Source organism: Littorina saxatilis, linkage group LG3 (assembly GCF_037325665.1).
Source record: "Littorina saxatilis isolate snail1 linkage group LG3, US_GU_Lsax_2.0, whole genome shotgun sequence".
In the NCBI taxonomy this organism is placed as follows: domain Eukaryota; kingdom Metazoa; phylum Mollusca; class Gastropoda; order Littorinimorpha; family Littorinidae; genus Littorina; species Littorina saxatilis.
The window spans coordinates 72038288-72051576 of NC_090247.1; the positions used below are offsets into that span (position 1 = coordinate 72038288).

Genomic DNA, 13289 nt, shown 5'->3' on the forward strand with positions numbered 1-13289 from the left:
TTAGTCAAGTTTTGACTAAATGTTTTAACATAGAGGGGGAATCGAGACGAGGGTCGTGGTGTATGTGTGTGTGTGTGTGTGTGTATGTGTGTGTGTGTGCGTTTGTGTGTGTAGAGCGATTCAGAGTAAACTACTGGACCGATCTTTATGAAATTTGACATGAGAGTTCCTGGGTATGATATCCCCAGACATTTTTTTTCATTTTTTCGATAAATGTCTTTGATGACGTCATATCCGGCTTTTTGTAAAAGTTGAGGCGGCACTGTCACACCCTCATTTTTCAATCAAATTGATTGAAATTTTGGCCCAGCAATCTTCGACGAAGGCCGGACTTCTTATTTAAAGTAGGGGAAGGAAGTGACTTTGCATGATGGGTATTCAAATTAGTCGCATAATTTGGATCGCATGCGAAACGACGCAACAAAAATGCCTAACCATTTCTCCACATAAATTATATTTCTGTTGTGAAATGTTCAAGCGGGAAGAACTGTGACTTGAAAAGAGATTTGTGTCTGGACTCACCAACTCACAGAGAAACACTGTTCTGTGTACAGGGTTGCAGCGGGATGACACGAACCAGTCCAAGTCCCAGAGCAGCCAGCCTAACACCAGCCGCAGTGCAGCGTGGGTAGAGGAACAAAACCAATTACTGTTAGTGCTTGTTCTAGGCTGGTATTTCTTCTTCTTTTGTTGCTGCTGCTGTTCATTTTGCAGGTGGGGTCAGATTCGACCACATCAACCGGTCATTGGCGTTCCCACAATAAGCACTGCAAAGCGTGTGTCATTCATTGCGTATGACGCAAGTGTTGGCAATCGAGTAATTAGTCTTCTTTTTACATTTAGTCAAGTTTTGACTAAATATTTTGACATAGAGGGGGAATCGAGACGAGGGTCGTGCAGTGTGTGTGTGTGTGTGTGTGTGTGTGTGTGTGTGTGTGTGTGTGTGTGTGTGTGTGGAGCGATTCAGAGTAAACTACTAGACCGATCTTTATGAAATTTGACATGAGAGTTCCTGGAAATGATATCCCCAGACGTTTTTTTCCTTTTTTTGATAAATGTCTTTGATGACGTCATATCTGTTTTTTTGTAAAAGTTGAGGCAGTACTGTCACACTCTCATTTCTCAATCAAATTGATTGAAATTTTGGCCCAGCAATCTTCGACGAAGGCCGGACTTTGGTATTGCATTTCAGCTCGGAGGCTTAACAATTAATTAATGACTTTGGTCATTAAAAATCTGAAAACCCGAGTACCCTAAGCCATTGCCTGCATGCTCCCGACTCAATAAGTCAAAAGGTTTTGTGTGATGCATATATCGCTACAAAACACATTTTTCTGCTTTGATTGACTTTAGACAAGAGATTCAAACAGATGATGGCCAGCTCTTGTATCGTTTATTTTGTTGGGCGGATGCTTTGCGTTGCTTTTTGCGGAAGTTTCAATAGACGTACTCCGGAAATAACTCTGTTGGGTTTGTATGGGTTGTCCTTTTATTGAGGCAAACTTTCTACACGTGCTCTGTTTGTCCACTTGTTTCTGGGGTACAACGTCACGTGGGAAAAGAGTGAATTCTCTTGCTTTTAGTAAAGCAAGCTTTCAAGACGTGCATTTTGTCCATGTGTTTCAGAAACACTCGTCGCTACTGTCATGTGGTTTTGAAATGTTGCCTCAATAAGGCCAAACAAATAAAAAATAGGTGTGGTTAAGGTAACATAGCCAAAAATAATAGGGTAGGAAGGTAGGCAATCACTTTTTTTTTCACTTTTTTTTCTAATGTGTACAAATTAAACCTACTTGACAGGGAAATAAGTGTGCGACTCGAGCGCTTTCGCTTTCATTGCGTTTTCTGCACTGTTTTTTGTTTTTTTTGTTTTTTTGTTTTGACAAATGTAATAAAAAGTTATAGGGTTGGCCCTTAAAAATAGGATAGGTCGGGTTACCGTAACCACACCTATTTTGTTTTTAGGCCTAAAAGCAAGAGTATTCACTTATCACAACCCATTCAAAACCGACAGAGTTATTTTCCAACATCGTCTATTGTGGTCATTGACTGTCGCGACTTGAAGTGGTTCGGAATTCGTCGTCAGCAGCACTACTTTCTTCTTCTTCTCCCTACCCAGTGTTCTGTTCTTATGTCCTTCGCGTACCTCTCCACCCTCACCCAAATCGTCAGTCTTCTTCCCATTTTGAGCTACATCGCAGATTTTCATTTTTATAAAACTTCTGTCATACGTGTCATACGTCTCTTCGTGCTTCTGTACTGTCTGTAAGAACTGAGTTGTGCTTGTATTGCTGTGTAGCTGTCTGTACTGAGAACTGAGTTGTGCTTGTATTGCTGTGTAGCTGTCTGTAAGAACTGAGTTGTGCTTGTATTGCTGTGTAGCTGTCTGTAAGACTGAGTTGTGCTTGTATTGCTGTGTAGCTGTCTGTAAGACTGAGTTGTGCTTGTATTGCTGTGTAGCTGTCTGTAAGAACTGAGTTGTGCTTGTATTGCTGTGTAGCTGTCTGTACTGAGAACTGAGTTGTGCTTGTATTGCTGTGTAGCTGTCTGTAAGAACTGAGTTGTGCTTGTATTGCTGTTTAGCTGTCTGTAAGAACTGAGTTGTGCTTGTATTGCTGTGTACTGTCTGTAAGAACTGAGTTGTGCTTGTATTGCTGTGTAGCTGCTTTGTGGTAGCCAGCTTGCAAAATGTAAGCAGCTATATTTTAACCTGCTTCTTTTGTTTGTTATTTTTGCTTAATATTTTTACTGTACAGTAGACGATGTTCGGAAATAACTCTGTCGGGTCTGTATGGGTTGTTTAAGAGTGACTACTCTTGCTTTTATTAAGGCAAACTTTCCCACGTGGCATTATAGGCTAGGCCAGTCACTAGCGAGGGGGGTGTCTAAAACACGTGGACAAGGTGCACGTGTTGAAAGCTTGCTTCACTAAAAGCAAGAGAATTCACTCTTTCCCAACCCATAAAAACCCGACAGAGTTTGTCTATTTCACTCAAGTTACGATGGTTGTTACACTCTGGGTTTTTTATATTGCTGAAAATAAACGATCCTAGAGTGCGGCTTTGCCCTGACAGCCTTGTTTCATATTCAATACTGTTATTGTATTTGGCTATGCTTTGCTATACAAACTTAGCTATTTGCGTCAATGTAAGGCTATACTTTGCTGTACAAACTTAGCTATTTGCTTCAATGTAAGGCTATACTTTGCTGTACAAACTTAGCTATTTGCGTCAATGTAAGGCTATACTTTGCTGTACAAACTTAGCTATTTGCGTCAATGTTAGGCTATACTTTGCTGTGCAAACTTAGCTATTTGCGTCAATGTATGGCTATGCTTCGCTGTACAAACTTAGCTATTTGCTTCAATGTAAGGCTATGCTTCGCTTGTATTCTGCTTGATCAACCATGTATCCCTCTCCAGATTACACAGCAATACGGGCACCCCAGAACACACGGGTAGTATAGTCGGTAGCATTACGGGTAACCGTTTGGAACTGGAGATACATTTCCCCCCTGGCTCCCGTGCCGATGACCTTCACCTTGACCTTGGCCAACGGGATGATGTAGGTCAAGGACAAAGGAGCAGGCAATCCACGTACGCATGTTGCTTTTTTTCTCGCTTTTGTTTCAGCTGCGGGGCACCGTGACGAAAGATGAATAAGCAGCTGTCTAGTGTGTTGTTGGTTTTTTTTTATTTTTTTATTAAACTATCGTATAAACCAAGTCATGTCCAATATAGGCAATTTAGACCTGACGGACAGTAAGCCCCTTAACTTTTCTTTCATCAGTTGGAATTTTAGCATATCACCAACTCATGTCCCTAATTGGAAAACTTCCTGTGAGGATATCAGGGCCGGACCAAATGAGTTGTAAGGGGGGGGGGGGTCCTCCTTTTGGGGGGGGGGGGGGCAAATCAGCGAAGTGGCGAAGCCACAAGCGCGCACCTGCTGCGAACTAGGGGGGTCCGGGGGCATGCTCCCCCGGAAAATTTTTGAAAAACGGTTAAAATCTGTGCAATCTGGTGCATTCTGGGCCTTGTTTTGAGGGTTAAGAGCAGCATTGTGGGGGGGGGGGGGGGGTACCTTTTTCTCATCGGATTTTACATTGAATAAAATTTGTTAGAGACACACACAACATTTCTTTAAAAAAAAATTAATAAAATAAAAAAACACTCAAAGCAAGGTACATGCTTTTTCCAGGGGTGGGGTTCCGGAACCCCTGGAACCCCCCCCCCCCCCCCCGGGTCCGGCCCTGGATATAAAGGATCCCCTAGTTAGTTAGTCAGTTGAAAATCGAGTGTATTTTTGGCCAAATTTTCCTGCCCTGCTGTTTGATAAAAGATTGTGTGTATGACTCATGTGCGTAGTTTTGTATTTTGTATTCCTTCCTTCCTTCCTTTCTTCCTTTCTTCCTTCCTTCCTTTCTTCCTTCTTTCCTTATTTATTTATTTACCTACCTACCTACCTCAGTTCCCACCTACCTACCTTCCTTCCTTCCTTCCTTCCTTCCTTCCTGCCTTTTGTAACTCAAGATAGTCTATACCCACTTTGACTGCTTTGTCTCTGTAGCTACACTACTTTGTATTCAACATTGCTTGATTGTATCAAAGCAGCTTTATGCTTTATTTTCTCAGAATACCTTCTTGATATTGAGACGCTTACTACTCTGAAGCTTACTGCTATGTAGTCTTTCTTTCTTTATTTGGTGTTTAACGTCGTTTTCAACCGTTCAAGGTTATATCGCGACGGTGCTATGTAGTAAATGTTGTACTCTTCTAGTCCATCTAAATATGTGTGAAGCATGTTGTTGTTGTTGTTGTTGTTGTTGTTGTTGTTGTTGTTGTTGTTGTTGTTGTTGTTGTTGTTGTATAGCTGTTGTTCTTGTAATTGTTGTTGTTCTTGTAATTGTTGTTGTTCTTGTGATGGTTGTTTCCCAGTCTTTCATCAAGACATACTGGCTTACAAAGGATTAAGAATGCTTTGCGTGTTGAAAATACATCCAAACTATTGAAATATACGATACGTTTTCTGAGAAAAGAGTTCAGTTGAAGAGCTAACCACAGAAAAAGAGAAGAACAACAACAAATGATTGATTACGGATAGCCACTCACCTACTTGTTGAACTTGCTGTTGCAATCCATTGATTCAATTGATTTTATGTGGCATTGCTATTTTTATTTCTCCGAATAATTTTTTGGGAAAACCTGATCATTATTGACTAAACATCTGCAGACCTCGACCCCAAGGCAGAGAGGATGGTGCGGACAAAAATGAGCTGTTCCTGACCAAACCCAAGCAAAAAGAAGTGGTCAAAGTGACCTCAGGCATGGGCACAGAGAAGAGACTCACTCCCGAAGCCCCGCCCTCGACTTCAGAGGGTGTGGCCAGACCTGTGTATGGCAGTCGGCAGACCAGCCCCCAGAAATCACACACACCCAATCCGCTCAAGGTGGGGGATGATATATTTTTATATTAGCCAATGGGAGTTTAGAGGGAGTTGCTAGACAGAGAGGGAGGGAGAGAGAGGGAGAGGGTGTGGCCAGACCTGTGTACGGCAGACCAGCCCCCAGAAATCACACACACCCAATCCGCTCAAGGTGGGCGTGATTAAATTTTATATTAGCCAATGGGAGTTTAGACGGGGTTATCAGAGAGAGAAAGAGAGAGAGGGGCGTGGCCAGACCCGTGTATGGCTGCCGTCAGACTAGCCCCCAGACATCACACACACCCAATCCACTCAGGGTGGAGGATGATTATATTTTTATATTAACCAATGGGAGTTTAGAGGGGGTTATGAGAGAGAGAGAGAGAGAGAGAGAGAGAGAGAGAGAGCGGGGGCTGACCTGTTTATGACAGCCGTAAGACCAGCACCCAGAAATCACACACACCCAAAATGTTACATTAGCCAATGGGCGTTAGCAGAAGGGGTTTTGGGGCGTGGCAAGACGTTTGCATGGCAGCCGTCGACACATACACACACACACACGGAATCAGAGCTTGCATGTATGCGGAGGTGTGTTTGTGTGTGTGTGCGTGTGTGTGTGCGCGCACAGTGTGTGTGTGTGTGTGTGTGTGTGTGTGTGTGTGTGTGTGTGTGTGAGACCAAACAAATACACAAACAAAGCTATTAGGTTAATTCACAGACCTTTATGAGTTTTGTTGTCTTCTGCAGGCTGGCGTGGAGCTGCAGGGAGTATCAGCAGAACAAGCGTTCAACCTACGACAGACGTTCCAGAGACTGGACACCGACATGGATGGGTCAGTTTGGGGGAAACATACTGTTCACAGTTACTTCTCTAGTTTAGTAGTGTCTTGTCGCCGAATTATCGTGCTATCAGTTTAAGGTTTTCACTATTGCCTGGCCTGTTGCCTTCTTGGTAGTCTTGTCAATGTTACATGATCAATGGTTGCAAAGACTGGATACCACCATGGATGGGTCAGTTTTGGGGGAAACATCATTTTCAGAGTTTCTTCTCTAGTTGCAGTGTGTGGCGTCTTGTCGCCGAATGATCGTGCTATCAGTTTAGAGCTGTCACTGTTGCCTGACCTGCACAGTTTCTATCTGGGTTTTCTTGTCAATGTTACATGGTGGTAACCAGGGACGGACCAAATGAATTGTAAGGGGGGGGGGGGGGGGTTTCCTCCTTTTTTGGGGGGGCAAATCAGCGAAGTGGCGAAGCCACAAGCGCGCGCCTGCTGTCCGGGGGCATATGCTCCCCCGGAAAAAGTTTTGAAAAACGGTTAAAATCTGTGCAATCTGGTGCATTCTGGGCCTTGTTTTGAGGGTTAAGGCCTGTCAGTGTGAGTTGGTGGGGGGGGAGGGGGGGGGGTACCTTTTTCTCGTCGGATTTCACATTGAATAAAATTTGTTAGAGACACACAAAATTTATTTTAAAAAAACAAACAAACAAAACCACTCAAAGCAAGGTACATGCTTTTTCCAGGGGTGGGGTTCCGGAACCCCTGGAACCCCCCCTGGGTCCGGCCCTGGTAACAAACAGGACCCCGCTGTCATTATCATCACTACCTTTCTTCTTCTTCTTCGGCGTTCCAGGATTTTGGGCCTCAGGTCAGACTTCAAGTTTTGTAGCTTGAATAAAGCTAGTGGTCAGGATCAGGGAGTCTTTGGTGCCCCAGAGTTGCTCCTGCAGTGTGGCACCTTGTGGCCAGTGATCTGTTCTGGCTTCCTGGTGGAGCGGGCAGGTCTGCAGGATGTGCTCCGGGGTCTGTGGGCCTGTTTCGCACGGGCAGTTCGGTGTGTGCGACAGACCAAGGCGGTGCATGTGGGCACGCAGTCGACAGTGTCCAGTCCGTAGGCGGAAGAGGATGGTCTGCTGATGGCGCTGTAGGTTGGGCATCTGATCATCAGATGGCAGGCTGTGTTGGGCATTCCCATCACTACAATTTACACAGCCAATAATAATAACACTAAGAAGAAGAAGAAGAAGAAGAAGAAGAACATCGCCTGCTGTTCCAATGACAGTTTATGGTTCAGCCAATGTTGACAGAGAAAAAAACAATCTCACAAGCTTTAAGTTACTGTTTTTCTTGCAAGCCTAGCTTCACTAAGTTGTATTGGTCATTTGACAGGGAGCTGCACTCATTGCAACCATTTAGACATTTTGCAAGATTCAGGATCCTGGCCAAGGTCATCCGAGGTGAGGTGCACGAAGTGAAACTGGGTCGCACCCAACTGGATGGGAACCAGCTGCGGAGTTTGATTGGTTGAAATCACAATACATTTTAATTTCAACCAATCCAACGCCTGGGCTGCTTACCATATATACCAGTTGGGTGGAACCCAGTTTCACTTTCTGTACCTTAGCCCTGAACACCTAGGTTTGACAACTGAATGACTCGCAAACAAACAGTGTTGCTATTTAATCTGTATCAATGTTGCAGTCACCTTCAGTACCACCAGCTCAAGTCACAGTTACCCAAAGAATTCTCCCAGCAGCAGGAGGACTTTGTCAAACAGGTAAGCACCATTAACAGTAAAACATTGGCCAGAAGACTTAATAAATACTTTATTATCACTTGTCATCCTACTGAACATTGGATAACATGAGGTATTGCTTTGAATCCTTGATTGCAACAATACTATCAAACACGTTTTTTGCAAGCATGAAAAGAAAAAAATCAAAAAAATCAATACTCTGACAAGGGAAACAACCACTGTATAACGCCCTTTGAATTGCAGCAAGATGATTGACTCCCCTGGAGACCATTTTTTCAGTTTTGGTCTGATTATTTTACCTATGATTTTGTGTGTGGAGTTTTAAGCTTACTTCTTTCGACAGTCAAAGGGTTGAGAAAGATAGCTGCTGGATATTCCTGTATAGAGTATTGAAGCTATATACAGATTGTCAAACGAGCACTTGCATGTGTGTTATTCCTTGGGCCATGGGATATGCATTAACAATGCAACAACAATGTTTTTATGAGCATTTATTTTGTAGATGTTTTCATCAACCACAACAGCCACTAGGTCTGTTTTTAAGACTCTATTTTTTAAGCATTCCCAAAACAGATAGACTGCTAAAGTTCCCAAATTCAGAATCAAAAAACATACAAGTACACCAACACAATGGTCTTTATAGTGGACAGACAAACAAACAATTAATATGAAATGAAAGACATTTTTCGGGATAATTTCTTTCATCTGATATCTCTTTCCAAGACATTTTGCTTCAATAAAGACTTCCTGTCTTTCACCAACTCGTATTCTAAATTGCTGGAAATTCTGAATGCAGCGGCAGCCCTATATTACAAGACTGGTGATATTTGTGTAGGTGTACGAGATCACGCGGTCCAGTGCTGCCTTCTTTGGTGTGGATGAGTTCTTGATGATGACACAGCTAACGTCACGGGTAGCCGCCCTCACGTAAGTTTTTTATTTGACGTTTTAAACCTTAATTCTTAATTTAAGGGTATTATACACCACTTTGTCTTCACGTAGGAGAGCACAGAAAGTTAAGTGTATCTTCTATTTCTCACCTCTTTGTCATTTCTATATTAATTTTCAGTGGTCCCGCACAAGAGGCTTATGGAAAACTGAATTTTGAGACACTGGAGGTAGCCATTATACATTACGTGGTAAGTAATGTTGTGTTTTTAACACTGGTAAAATATTATTTTCAATGTTTTTATCATAACTTTCCTGTGCTGTGTTGGCCATACGTGTATTTTTCAAAGAGATGTGCCATTATAATATGTATAATACTATTATCTCGACCTTTTTCAATCTTTCATCTGTTTATTTATTGATTTATTTATTTTGCGAACCAAATCTGCACAAAAACCTCTCCCTCTGGTTTGATACTTAATACATTTATGTCTTTTTACCTGATTTGATTAGGGTCAATTGGATTTGAGCTAATTTGAGCAATGCACATATGTGATTTGAGTTGATACTCCCCTGAAATCGGCGTATGCTGTATGAATGGCGGGGTAAAAACGGTCATACACGTAAAAATCCACTCGTGCTAAAAACATGAGTGAACGTGGGAGTCTAAGCCCATGAACGGAGAAGAAGAAGAAGAAGAGTTGATACAATTTTTAAAATCTTTTTCAGGACCTGTTCCAGTCAACAGACAGCAGTCAGCGCGGTCGCATCAGCCTTGAGTCCCTGAGAGACCTGGTGAGCAAGTCACAGGGCAAGGAGCCTCTTGACGAGAACTCTCCCACCTGGAACACCATCATGGACTCCTTGTCTCTGGTAGGTATCATATGTCTTTAAGTGACTGTTAATTCTCGACGAGAACTCTCCCACCTGGAACACCATCATGGACTCCTTGTCTCTGGTAGGTATCATATGTCTTTAAGTGCATGACTGTTAATTCTCAACGAGAACTCTCCCACCTGGAACACCATCATGGACTCCTTGTCTCTGGTAGGTATCATATGTCTTTAAGTGACTGTTAATTCTCAACGAGAACTCTCCCACCTGGAACACCATCATGGACTCCTTGTTTCTGGTTGGTATCATATGTCTTTAAGTGACTGTTAATTCTCAACGAGAACTCTCCCACCTGGAACACCATCATGGACTCCTTGTCTCTGGTAGGTATCATATCGCTTTAAGTGACTGTTCTTCTTCTTCTGGTTCCCTTTGCCATGCTACACTGTCAAGGTTGTTGACATGACGAAGTCTGCAGTTTGCCAGAGGGACTCCGCTGGGCCCCACAGTTTCTCTTTTAGGTCGACCATCTCTGGCCAGAATTCACTTCTCATGCCTGCAACAGTTGGGCGTGTCAAGTGACTGTTCATTCAGGGCTTTAAATGGAACAAGATGAAACAAAGCAGGACACTTTGGCGTGTGGACTATCAAAGTGGCTTAGCAAAGCAGAGCTAACCACCCCTTTCAAGGGTCCAAGCAGCTGTGGCTGAATATATGAAACACTGCGAATAAATATCACACACAAAAGCAGCGAACAATGAAAACAAGAAACTGAAAAAAACAAAGAAATAGAAAAACAGTTGCATATTAACAAAATAGCTGTCTTCCATGCGGGTTCACTCCCTACAAGTTATTATGCAAGATTTGGCATGACTTCTTCTTGACAATGTTTGTGTGCCTCAAACTAAGGTATAATATGTGTGTGAGAATAGATCTGGACGAATTCCGAAAATAAGTCTGTTGGGTTTGTATGGGTTGTGAAAGACTAAATACGTGGGACCAATCGCTAGCGAGGGGTGTGTTGGACAAACATTGGAGGGGCCAATCGCTAGCGAGGGGTGTTTTGGACAAACATTGGAGGGGCCAATCGCTAGCGAGAGGTGTGTTGGACAAACATTGGAGGGGCCAATCGCTAGCGAGGGGTGTGTTGGAATCACGTGGACAGGAGTGTGAAGTTATTTGTCAGAGGAAAGCAAGGGCATTTACTCTTTCACCAGCCATACAAACCGGACAGAGTTATTTTAAAAAATCGTATTGATATTCGTATATTAAATCGTCAATGGAATCTTCTATATAATATTTCATTATATCCCATGACCTCCCTTCTTTGTCTCTGTTACTTCAGTATGGGTATATATGTTGTATTTTTATAGCTCAATAAATACATCATGGACTCCAAAAAATATATGATAGTGCAGATTCCGATTTGGACAAAGAACTACTTTCCTCCCGACCTTTGACCTCGCGCCGAACAATGTGACACATTTGTATGAAGTTCCAAAATCGTATTGCACGGCTCAGAAAACCATATCAGTTGCACGCAAAAATGAATCTCAGAACTGATCTGATGTATGGGATGCAATAAACAAACGTTTCCTTCATTATGAAAGCAATGCAGATTGAAAAAAACGAACATTCAACTTACAAGATACCCAGATGCTAGCGAACCAAAACAAAAACACGAGTACCCTCCCTTGCATCGTTAGCAGACGACTTTTGAGGTGTGCGTCTTCAGTTTCTCTGGCAGTGTCGGTGTGGGAACTGACAGAAGCTAGGGAGCACAGATAATAGAAGCCCTGTCACATAGACTAATCACACAATCAATACACATTTGGCTCATGTTTTAAATGACAGTTTCGAGTTTGTTAGTCAAACTCAAAGCAACAACACTGTCACTGGTGACATGCGTAGCGAGACCGAGAAGCGTCCTTACCTAGCTGGCACGGTTGGGCTTCGGTATCAAACATAGGCTGTTTCACGTGTTTTGCGAGCAAGTCTACTCTTTTGCCTGGCTCTGCAGTAAGTCCACATTGGCGATGAAGGTATCCAAGAACTTAACATGTGTGTATTTTTCCGTAATCCAGTCATATTCCTTCAAAATGCAATCAATCGGCGGTGACAGACGTGTCAGCAATTCGCGACTTCACCAAGTCGGTCCCGTTTTCCTCACACCCATACCAGTTTAGGTTCATTCATGCAAACACACTCGCAAAACAGTTTATCACGTAGATACATTTCAAATAGGGAGCAAATGGTTAAATCTAAACCTACATATTTGTTCCCTAAAATTTGCTTCTCTGTCAATAAGCCTAATTGTATAATAACACGTTCGAGAAAAACAACGTGGAATCGATTCTGAATCGAGTAAGCCAAATGGGTCCCAAACCCGTTTCGCCCGTTCTGCCGACCTGAAACGCAAAACAAAAGAATTGTGCGCTTCAACTAAATTAATTTCTATACGACTTCATTACTTTCTTGCAACTTATGAACCTTTACTTAAAGCTTTTAAATGGTCTGAAAGTAGTGTTACCGCGTACTTATCGATGCACTCATTCGTTTTATTTTTTCAGCGACGGTCACTTAGTTTAAGGTTGCAAAAGGGCTAAGTCTCGCTGGCACCACTGTTTTACAGTCCACAGATCGCAACAGTGCCGCTAGTAGTCTACACTTTGTGTTTGATGGTAGAATGGGATATACAGATTACAACACGAGTGGTTTTTTATATGGCTTGTATTTCAGTCAAGACCCAGCGGGAATATCAATCGAGAGCCACTCGCCAGAGGCTCGTGTCTCCCGATGATATTCATCCGCTGGGTCTTGACTGAAATACAAGCCATATAAAAAACCACTCGTGTTGTAACCTATACGTATTTTTGTGTGCAGGACTACTCATCACAAGTGAACAGAATTGAATACCTTGCACACATCCCCCTCTTCATGACCTTAGCGCCCCCATCTCTACCCCCACCGCACCTACAAGAATACAACCAACAACAAGAACAAGAACAAGAACAAGAACCCGCAGAATAGAGCGAAGATCTTATACAGTGGAACCTTCTTTTGAAAAAAAAAAAAAAAATCAGGTCTTAAAAAGGAGGGAATCTTAGAATGGAGGTAAATTTACAGAGTTTATGAACTGAAAATCTATAAAAGCAAGGTCTTGAAATCGGGGAAGTCTGAAGGTGGGGGGGGGGGGGGGGAGGGGGGGAGGGGGGAAGGGGGGGGGGGGGGCGCGGGGGGGGGGGGGGGGTGTCTTAAAAGGGGGGTTCCACTGTACATTCTATGCAAATCAAAATTACTTGGTATTTCCTGCTGTACAAAAAAATGAAATGTGTGTGTTAATTGTTATATGGTGGAGATAGCTGTATTTTCTCTAAATATGCCTTACAGGTGTTATGCTTAAGTTTGTGATTTTTGTAAAGAAGCTCAGGTAGGTAAATTGTCCTGGACGTTAATTTTCGACGGGTGTGACAAGTGTGCATTTGATTGTTTGTGTTCGTAGCACTTTGATAACTCATTAAAATTAACTGAGCTTTCGGAAGTCCATAATTGTGATTCTGTATTACAGATCTGTTTCTTGAAAACACTTCTTTGTGTGTCAGATCTATATA

At 42.7% G+C, this 13289-nt stretch overlaps 1 protein-coding gene across 8 annotated transcripts in view; it reads left to right on the forward strand.

Moving 5' to 3' along the window:
* The window catches only part of LOC138963189 (uncharacterized), a 109094-nt gene extending 96235 nt beyond the window's left edge, over positions 1-12859 (forward strand). For 5 of the 8 annotated variants that reach the window (XM_070335229.1, XM_070335227.1, XM_070335232.1 and 2 more), the window contains 8 exons: positions 555-651; positions 5232-5448; positions 6172-6257; positions 7902-7977; positions 8792-8883; positions 9026-9095; positions 9574-9717; positions 12562-12859. In XM_070335229.1, the coding sequence (XP_070191330.1) occupies positions 555-651; positions 5232-5448; positions 6172-6257; positions 7902-7977; positions 8792-8883; positions 9026-9095; positions 9574-9717; positions 12562-12708 (929 nt within the window). In that variant the 3' untranslated portion in view covers positions 12709-12859. The remainder of the gene's footprint in view (positions 1-554; positions 652-5231; positions 5449-6171; positions 6258-7901; positions 7978-8791; positions 8884-9025; positions 9096-9573; positions 9718-12561) is intronic. The other 3 variants (XM_070335231.1, XM_070335228.1, XM_070335233.1) reach the window with 1 other exon arrangement.
* Positions 12860-13289: the final 430 nt, after the last annotated feature.